General features: G+C 43.8%; 1 protein-coding gene across 1 annotated transcript; it reads left to right on the top strand.

Moving 5' to 3' along the window:
• Positions 1-280: 280 nt before the first annotated feature.
• znf281a (zinc finger protein 281a) lies at positions 281-8733 on the top strand. The gene is made up of 7 exons (XM_083676544.1): positions 281-396; positions 2337-2794; positions 4497-4604; positions 4756-4882; positions 5253-5336; positions 5562-5680; positions 5880-8733. The coding sequence occupies exons 2-7, from the start codon at positions 2390-2392 to the stop codon at positions 7515-7517; spliced, it is 2481 nt and encodes an 826-aa protein (XP_083532670.1). The 5' UTR covers positions 281-396; positions 2337-2389; the 3' UTR covers positions 7518-8733.
• The last annotated feature ends 2139 nt before the right edge of the window (positions 8734-10872 follow it).

Here is a 10872-nt window from a genome sequence, read left to right on the forward strand (position 1 = left end):
GATGGATAAGCTCAACCAAGTGTTATTTCAAAGTCATTGCTTAGTCAGTGAGTTCTGTAGACACAAATGTTATCAGAGGACATACTGCACAAAAGCAATCACAATATTTGAAGACTACTTTATATGTATCTGGTGTGGGAACAAGTGTGAGGGTAGACATCATAGCTTGTGTCCCGCACTGCGGTTTATTCTCGGCCAATGCTCCCCTGCCCCAGATCAAAGCGTCTGTCTCTGACTCTTCGCAGGACCCGTCCGCTAAACCCATAATTCCCCGCGCTGAGACAAGATGGAAGAATACAGCAGCTGCTGGAGAACAATGTTTAGGCTCTAAAGATTGAAACGGACGACCGAAGGTGAAATAATCAAGCCAAAAGAACAAGTGGTGGTCATGCACTGGTAAGGTAAACGGAAAAAAAATAATTTTGGGAGAACTGAAATGCGAGGACCCCAGGCATGCGCCTGGGACAGACAACAAAGCGCAACGCATTAACATTAGTTAGTTAGCTAGCTAGCATTAGCTGGAGCCGAGCATCAATTGTTCGCTTGAGTTGCATGGGCCATTTGTTATGGGGTTTAACGTTGCCGCTTGCGCATTATTGTGTTCAGTTATATTAATGGTCGTTTAGTCCTCTACCCGATGTCCGTTACCTAGCGGTTCAAGCAGCTAAGATTTACTTTATATAATGATTTAATTAGCTAGTTTTCCTGAATCTGTGTAGGTATTTAACCGAAAAATGAAGTGCTTGAAATGATGTTGCCGACACCGTGTTGTCTGAAATTGCCTGCGTGCGTACGTGCCAACTTTATCAATCAAAATTCTATTCTATTTATTCCAGAACTTGTAATCGAATTTAGGTTACATGAGGCAAGAACTCTAAATCCTCACATGTGTTTTGGTGAAATGTGAAATTCATTGTATGCTGTTTTATTTTTGCTGAGTTGTGCCTTATGGTGATGGCCGTATTAATAATTGCATGATCCTGCATCACAAAGGGCCTGGCAGTCTGGTTAGCCAAATGGCTAGCTAATTGCTTGGTAGCTATCCAGACATTACAGCTAACTGAGCTAGCTAGCTAGCTAGCTGTATAGACAGTCAGTGACACTCGATGAATAAATCACAGCATAACGCAGGAAACATATTAATCAAGATCTCCCATTGTTTTGAAAATCGAAGAAGTTGATTACTGTCACCGTGGTAGCTAAACACTACGTTTGAGACTGTTCAGATGGCATTCTCAATTGGCATTACCTAACTGGCAAGTTAGCTAGCTAGTTAGCATGATCTACCAATACACCAATGGTTGCTGCAGTCAGACAATGAAGTTGTTTGGGACACATAACATTTTGAGATGACATTTGATGGTATTGATTTAATGTAGCCTATTCATAATTTAAAACGTGATTGAAACTAAACCAGCCACTGAGTTTTGCCATCGTTTCATTTTGACCTTGCTCCTTGATCATTTGTGTTCATTTCGCCTGAATTAAATCAGTGCATTTGATCTCGTGGTGCATCTCAATTATGATTTTGCAATACCTATTGGTTTTTATGGACACCGTTTTCTCAAAGCTTGTAAAAAAAAAAAAAGCTGAATACAAATTCATGTGATTCCTCGTGGCAGTACACAGCACAAATGCGAACCGGAAAATCATAACACAACCCCATCTCCAATGTCACGGTGCTACAGCATCAGTTTAGTTATTAATTTAGTTGTTTATTATATTACTTGCTCAAAAAGTCACTGATCTTTGCTGAACATTGGAGTCTTATCCCTTGATTGATGGGTGTCCTGCGATGACCCATGGTCATGGAATGTATTGCTGGAATCAGCCTTTCCAGCTACAGGCTCTTGTTGGCTGTGTCCATGCAAATAGGATGATTGGGCCAAGCAAGCCCATTAAACAGATTAACTTCCAGATTCAATCCTCTCTCTCCTCATGCGTTGTCTAGTGTTCAGGTTTCACCTCTCTTTTACAATGTTGTCTTGACTATTCTAAGAATGTCCCATAGTTGGTTTTAGGGTAGCACACATGTCAGAGGCTAGATCTTGGAGATATGTGATGTTAACCCACAAACTCTTATCTTTAAGCCGGCTAAGCACTTGATGCTGATCTGAGTACATGAGACTGATTCCTTAGGGCCTTGCAGGCCTTCGCTTAACAAACCCAGTTATCATGTCATTTTACTCCTATTTTGTGGTGTGCTTGTAAACCATGTTCGGTGATGGAACGGCCATGTCTGTGTGATGCATCCTCAAAATAAGGTGTTTTGCATCCTGTAAATAAACAGTAAATCCACCCTTGGCCTTACCTCTCCTGCTCTTTCTCTTTTCCAGGATGATTCAGGTCGGCTCCCTGTAGTTTGCCTGCCTGCCTGCCCAAGTTCACCATGAGCATCATTCAAGACAAACTAGGTAATGAATACCTGCGCTCCAATGGGGGCATTGACTCCAACTATGCACCTGGCATGATCATGTTCAGCCACCTGCCCCCCGTGACCAGCTTCACCCGGCTGGCCGCCCAGTCCGTCATGCAGGACCTGCCTCCACAGGAGATGATCCTGAAGAAGGAGCGAGACTCGCCTGACTGTGGAGGTGGCATGGTGGCCAGCCTGGGGGGCTACGGAGGGGTGGGAGACTACGTCCATGCCATGGGCATCAAGCAAGAGAAGATGACAGAACATGACTACCGTCTGCCACTGTACCCTGGAGGCCCTGGCAAGAGTACAGAGCTGCTGGAGGTGTCGATGGGCAACCACCACAACATGCTAGTGCATGACCTCAGCCATGGCAACGTAAGGCCTTCCGCCGGGGGGGTGAGGGTGGAGGGTTTGGGGATCTCTTGTTTTTTGTTGTCATCATTTTTTTAAAGAGGGCATAGGCATAATATTATATTTATTATATATTCACTGTGAGTAAAGGGGGTAAATAGGTTAGGAAAGTTGTTTACAAGGAGGCAACCAGGTTAAGGAGGTAATTGTGAGGTAAATAGGTTATTTTAGTGTGCTCTTAGTAATAATTTTGTTTGCTTTTATTTTGGCTGAAACCTGAAGTCGAACAAACTGCAATGTTGCGTTTGGCCGTACTTTCACATTTGAGTCCAGGAGTCCATGGCTCCCCTGCCTATTGGATGCTGGCTTGTCAAACATCCAATCTCACCAGAGAAGGATGTAGAAGGGGAGTGTGAGAAAGAGAGGTGTAGGGTTGGTTGGTTGGTTGGTTATGTCGGCATAAATCTTCAAGGCTTGAGATGCAAAATATAAATCAGCCTTTCCTAGGAGGATGATGTCATTTGGCCTCTGTCGGCATGAATAGAAATGTCTTGGCAAGGACACGACTGTCTTGTTTGAGCTTGCACCTCAATTGTCTTATACATACATACACACACACACACACACACACACATATATATATATATATATATATATATATATATATATATATATATATATATATATATATATATATATTACACACACACACCATCTTAACAATAGCCAGGCCCCAGTGATCATCAGACACTTGGCAAGCATATTGAAACACTAAATAAATAATTCCCTGCTCTTTCATCGTAAAGATGTTATAATGGTTTATGCAAGGACTTGTCTGAGTACTTTTTAGATGTCACGCATTGAACCACTCAGTACTTGTGGCTCCCCTTTTTTGTACACGGGACAGTTTTTTGCAACCGTACACATATATGCATATTTTAGTTCAGTGAGGAGGAGATTGGAAGAACCATTTTGGGGAAAATAACCTCCATAGTTATGAGTGTTTTCATTTGGAGTGCACCCAAAATGGTGCTGTTGTTCTCGGGATAATGGCATACATGTGAGCGAGCAGCCATTTTGAGCTCACTGGGCCTGCGCTTATTGGGTAGAGGAAATGAGACTTGGTTTGTTTTGGCTAGCTTTGCCCCTAGTCTAATACAAAGATTGGTTGATATTTGAGAGCCTTTTCTCTCCCGCATGCGCACACACACACACACATGCGCTTGGTATCCATATGGTGTGGTGGAGCAGCCGATTCGAGTAATAAAGTTTAATTGAAATTGAAATTTTGGGGGTGTAAATAAGTGAGGGAGGAAGGGATCAATGAGCAGCTGATATCCCACCCACCCTCCCCAAATTAATGCGCAGATCCTTTGTGTGAAATAGGCTCTTCAAATTATTGCAGATTTTGACTTAAGCCTCCAGTTAATTTGGACTAGGCCTTTCCCATTAAATGGTGGATGAGGAGCAGCCCTAACATTGGCAGCTGAACCATGGAGGGAAAGATGAGGGCTATAAATATGAGGTTTATTACCCCACCTTCTGGCACCCCCTCACTTGCCCTCTGTGATGCTCAGATGAGCTTTCACAAGATTCTGTGTGTATGTGTTTGTTGGTGTGAGCAAGTGTGTATTTAGGCTACAAACCTGTGACTCAAGGCCTTTAACCTTCTCTCAAGTGAATGCTGTCTGTCTTTTCTCTCCCTCTCCTTTTGTCATGTTCACAGCTGCCGAGTCGGTTAGGAAAGGAGTCCACAGGGAGGAGAGGTCGAAGATCAAATGGTGAAGGACAAGAGGGGAAGGGGAAGCCCAGAAGAAAACGTGGCGAGGCTAAGGTGCACTGCTCCTCCTAATTTCCCATGAGTCAAAATCATTTTGTTAAATACCAGCATCAGTCTTGATTTAGATGCTAGATTTATGTAGCTATTCAATTGATGGGTATCATTGTTCCTAATTGACCCTGTCTCTTTCCTTTTTGTCCTGTAGCAATCAATGATGCTGGATGCAGATGGAGGCAGCCTGTCGCCCAACTCGAAGCCCCACATCTGTGAGCACTGCAACGCTTCCTTCAGGAGCTCCTACCACCTGCGCAGACATGTCCTCATCCACACAGGTACCCCACCCCCCCACATGCACCCCACACCCCCAAACAGGCTGATCATGTCTGTGTCCCACTCGCACCGCAAGTGTTCATTTCAATCTGTCTTAATTGTCTGTTTCTCACAATTATCAATTGTGTGTTTGCACACATTGGGCAATTTACATTTTAGATTCAATTAGTCTACAAATTTGCAGACTAAATTAAATCCTCCTGCATGCGGAATGGCTCTTGCGCCTTTGAGTTAAACTAGTGTTTCACAAAGCCCCCTAGAACCTCTCACTGATTAGAGTGAAATACAATATTGAGTTGAGTCAGACGTTCATAATGAAAGGGGAAGAGTGTTAAACTGAGTGATTCTAACCCTGTGGCTGTGGTCTTACAGGTGAGCGGCCCTTCAGGTGCAGCCAGTGTAACATGAGTTTCATCCAGAAGTACCTGCTACAGCGACACGAGAAGATCCACAGCGGTGAGTGAAATGTCCCATCCCACATGCATGTTGCCATGTCAACCACTTGTCAATAACCTGTGAAAGACATGAACATTCATCGTGAAGATTGTGCTCAAGTGCACTGCCTTTGATGCATGCGGCCTGCTTTTTTGAACGCCAACTATAGGTTGACTCAGTTTTATACTTTGAAACCGATTGAATGAAGACATCTTCCCTGACACTTTGATGTGTTTGTCATGGTAGGAGAGAAGCCCTTTAGCTGTGACCAGTGTAACATGCGCTTCATTCAGAAGTACCACATGGAGAGACACAAGAGAACCCACAGTGGAGAAAAGCCATACAGATGTGAGACCTGCCAACAGGTAAGTGATCTGCATAGAAAAATTCAGTTCCCTTTCAACACGGCACACGGAATGGTTATATTGGTTATATGTTTTGTACTATTAAAATGCATATTGAAATGCAAGTGTTCATTTTCTACAGGCAATTTGTTTCGTTTATAACAAATCTTTCCCTGTGTTTTTTTTTTTTTTCTTTTTTTTTTTTTCTTCTGTGCTACAGTTTTTTTCCAGAACAGATCGATTGCTCAAGCACAAGCGAACGTGTGGAGAAGCCATAAAGAAGGGTTTGGAGCCGGGGATGTTGGACCTGGGCTGTGCAGACATGGGACAGGGCAGCTATGGAATCACTCAGGGAAATGCTGGGGCCTCTGGCCGAAAAAGGGGCAAGTCCAAAAACTCTGGAGAAGGAGGGGAGCGCAAGAGAAAGAAAGGTGCTGCGGCAGCCGCAGCCGCAGCAGGGATGGGGGTCTCACACATTCACGGGGCAGTGTCTGGAGGATACAGTCTCCATGACTACTCGATGGAGAATCACACAGTGTCCTCCTCTACTCAGCCAGGGCCCAGCATGCATCAGGTGCACCAGGGTCGGTCCCCAAAAATGGCCTTCAAGAAGGCCAACCGCAAGAGCCTGGACAAGGGGGGCCTGGGGCAGGCCAAGCAGGGCTCCATGGAGCAGGGTGGTGGAGGGGGGATGGACGGGCTGGGGCTCCTGCAGGGCTCTGGGGCCAAAGCAGGCCCCATCAGCAGCAACTACGATGACGCCATGCAGTTCCTCAAGAAGAGGCGCTACCTAAACGCGTCCAACAACACAGCATCAGGTCACGGGGTGTCTGCAGGTGGCAGCAACGAGTATGAGGTCAACGTTGGCCACCTGTCGTCCCAGCAGTCAGTCATCCAGGGTGTGGTCTCCGGTGTTTTGGACAGTGACACGCCACTGAGTCTGCTGGACTCCTCCCCCATGGGTGTGGACAAGCACGACAAATCGGTGATCCCAGACGAGGTGTTGCAGAGCCTGCTGGACCACTACACCCAGAAGCCAGACGGTTCGCACCACGACGTGCACTTTGACATCAGTGACCAGCACGTGGAGCTGCACCCTTCCTCGGGAGGCGGGCCCGACCTGGGCCATGACGCCGACTCCCCCAGCCCGTCTGGAGACAAGGCGGTCATCATGCACGAGTACTCCCGCTTTCTTCTGCAGGCTCTGGAGCGCACCAGCCATAGCGCAGGCTTCCCCCTGGGCCCCGGCCCCCCTTCTACAGGCCCTTTCACCAGCACCCATACCGGCAACCCTCTGTTCTCTGACAAGCATGTGTACACTACGTCCCCGCTGGAATGTGGCTTCGGACAGTCGGTGCCCTCACCCTCCCTGTCCTCCTCCGTGCCAAAGTCCCACTTTGCAATGCTGTCGGGCTCCTCGCCGCAGCACGGCTTCCACCTGAGCAGCCTGGAGTCCGCCACCCACCAGCAGCTCACCCCATCTCAGGAGCTCACCGACCAGATGGAGAAGCAGCACTCCTCCTCTCCCCCCTCCTCCTACCAGATCAGACCATCTGACCTGGCCAGCCAGAAGGACCAGCAGCCCACCAAGAATGGCAATGGGGGCTACTCGCAGGACCTGGCCTCTCTGGACTCCTCCAAGGCTTACCAGATAGAGAACTTTGCCCAGGCCTTTGGCTCCCAGTTTAAGGCGGTTGGCCGCGGCTCCTTGTCTTACGCCGCTGATTCTAGCGCGGAGGTGGACCACAGGATAAGGACGTCGGTCTCCGAATTCTCAGGGTATACTAGTTTGTTAGCCGACGTCCATGAGCCAGTCAGTACAGGTTCCAAAACCCCAACAAGCCAAAGCTACAGATGAGGGCCTGGGACAGGAGAACGTTCTGTTTGGAGGTTCATGTTTTTTGTTGTCTCTTTTTTTTTTTTTTTTTTCTTTTTTTTGTGCTCCTATTTTATTGTTATTATTATTTTTTAAGTGATGTTTTTGTTGTTATTATTACACTGCCGCTTTGTATACCCCATCCTACTCCCTGGGATCGGCCTGCAAGGCCTCCGTCAAATGCAATTTTTTAAAATATCTTTTTTTAAGTCATGTATTTAGTCTGTTTTATTCATTTTGTATTAGTGTCATTTTTAGGTGTGCTTGTTAATCGTTAGATTGAAAAGTACTTTTTAAGCAAGCATAGAGTAGCAACAGACATTTGTTTCTTTTCCCATGAGCTTAAGTGTTTTAGCAATCAACTTTACAATTGTAAAATAATAATGAAAATAACAATGATGGCAGGGAATAGCCCAGAACTGAAATAGCAAAAAAAATAAAAATAAGATATTGTCTGTTACAAGGATAAAAGTATTACTCAGGAAAAAGTGTAAAAGGAGAGATGTATGTAGTGCGGTGAGCACTCATTTTAGAGGTGTAACTTTGCGACTACAAAGAGGATGCTTTGTTTGGATATTTTTAATGTTTTATTCCTTGGTAAATGAGTGCGACAAAATAAAGGAGACTGCTGCCAGCTCACTTACACTGAGAACACTTTCCACTTAGCTATATAGAGATTATGGTACTTTCTTGTCAATGTGAAACTCATGTTTTCTTTCAATAAGGGCCATATATATTTATAAAAATATATATATGTATAATAACAGATATAATCATTCTGGGGGACTGCCAGGTGAAGTCGAGGAAGAGAGGGGGGTCGGTTTGGGGTTTATTGTTATTCTTGTTAGTTTTGGAAGACAAAGTGATGTTAGGGCTTTTCATTGGCCAATAGAGGTTGCTGTTGGACAGCGGTGGTATGGCCTTCCTCATCTTAACCCCCTCTTCTTCCTCAATTCTCTTCATTCTTTAAAAGAATCCGATTAGCACTTTGAGCCGTTCATTCCATTGAATAAACTACCCGATCAGATCATGGAAGATGCAACATTTGAAACTGACTTGCTTTCTAAGGAGATGTGTTTGGTTGATGGGGGGGTAGGGGGTTGTTGGGTTTAAATGCATCCTGAGCAAAGGAGGGGTTTGGGAGAGGAAAGGGGGTCTTGGATTGGGATTCCCCATGTTTGGATGGCATGGTTTAGTATGGGAGGGATTTGAACAATGTGGGAGGGGGGGTGGGTTGGTCTTGGGATTTTTTATTTTTTACTAGCATTGTCTCCTGGATGTTATCAAGTGTAGGACTGGTTTAGATGGGGAGGGGGGAGGGGTGTAATATGGGAATGTTAAAAGTAATTCACAGCCCCTAGTTTTAGTTTAATGGTTACCCAGTATAGCAGCTTTGCTTTACTATTTGAATTTGATGCAAAAAGTGTTTAAAGTCGCTGAATGTTTCCTCTGCTGTTACTGAAACAGCCTGGAAACCATGTCAGGAAATGATGTCTGAGTGAATTCTACTCATCTGTAATAAACAAGACGGTTCAGAAATGTTTTGTGTGCTGGTGATACCAAGGGGTATTTCTTCTCTGTAGTGAGAAATGGGGTGCCTAATCCTGGGAAATATTGTCAGCAAGGAAATAGAAATGTCTCTATTGCAATTCTCTCATGCATTGTTAGATGTTATTTCTTGTAGTCCTGCAATGATTCTTTAATTTATTTATGCTGTACTTTTTTGTAAATCGAACAATAATTGCATTGTCTTCCATTAGTCACAACTAAGCCTTTTGTGCTAGAAATGCTATCACTCTTTTTGATTCTATTTTTTCTATTTATCCTTTTTTTCCCTGATGCCCCCTTGTCTTACAGAATCAAGAAACATGGCTGAATGACTGCAATATTGCAATATCATAGGGAACAATGACTGACCACTAGAACCATGAGCTATGTTTTTATTGAAAGAGTGAGGGGTAAACAGTAAAAACCTTAGAATTGACCTTTATATACCTCGTATGACTGTAAACACAACCAGGGACAAAGGACAGAAGGTTTGATGTATGTAGCAGAGATGCTGTTCTATGTACAAAACACCGTTTTTGTGTAACTATTTTTAAACCTTGTGTAAATGATGTTCATGGGACCTGTCAAGAGTGTTTTTGCTTCATGGTTCTGTTCATGCCTAATGCCAACCAGTGTTTCAGTCGACAGTTGAACTCTTGTCTCTCTTTTCTGTTACTTGCCATATTGTTGTTATGATGTATGCCTATTGTTTACAATAAATGTACAAAACACTAAGTCTTTCCCCCGATATAATTCGCATGATACATTTTTTTGTACAACTTTATTTTTTCCCCTTTTTGTCACCACACCAAATTTGTAGCTGTTATCTTCCCTTTGTCTTTATTTTGTTTCAGATTCTTGTGATCCGATTCACAAGGCTGTACCTGTCCAATGAATTTTAATTGATTAGGAAAAAACAATAAAAATGCTGAAATCAAAATGTTTTTTATTCCTTTCTTGTTTTAAGGCGTGACTCCTCGTTAAGTGTTTAAGTGGTTTGTTTGAGTGTTTAACACAGGTAAATACAGTACATGAAATGTACCATGAAATGACTTTGTACTTCACACACACACACATGCTTTTTAATAATGGTACTTTAATCTGTTATGTATGTGTACATTGCTAATTGCAAGTAGTTCAGCTAACAGCCTTCCTATTGGTATCCTGAGTGTTGAACAGTGATAATAGCTGTCAGAGACTGAATCTATGAAATTGTCTGTTGTTTCAGTTTATCAGCACTTGTAGCAGTCAAGCTGTGAACTACTACGTACAGTATGCTGTTTATCAGCTGCACACTTTCGCCACCAGGGGGTGAGCGTAGCCTTCATCACTCAGGACGACTCTTACAAAAAATGGTCCCTACAAAATGGTCCCTACAAAATGACTACCGATAATTATTGAGTATTGAATAAAAGTAATGAGTCCTCTGCGCCTGTTGATGCTGTTGGCATCCATGACTAGGTGTATGATGTAAGCCTCTCTTGAGCATTGTACCTTGTATCACACAGCCAGTACACAGTATAGGCTATTACTAGTGAGATGACGCATTTCCAGTTCCTCTTCAGCCCTCTGTTGCAGGAATTATCGTGCTTCCCTGTCCCCTAGAAAATGAAGAAGTCATGTTGGGTGTATTGGATTTATTTACTAATGATAAGTTCTAGTGTTTGGTGATTAAGTTGCCATTGTGATGTTCTATTTGAATATAAGTTTAAGACAATAAGGTTCAGACTATGTTCCTATGAATGTTAAATTGACAGATATTCTATCTGCCTGTTGAAATATTAATCTG

The sequence above is a fragment of the Argentina silus genome (assembly GCF_951799395.1).
Source record: "Argentina silus genome assembly, chromosome: 9".
In the NCBI taxonomy this organism is placed as follows: domain Eukaryota; kingdom Metazoa; phylum Chordata; class Actinopteri; order Argentiniformes; family Argentinidae; genus Argentina; species Argentina silus.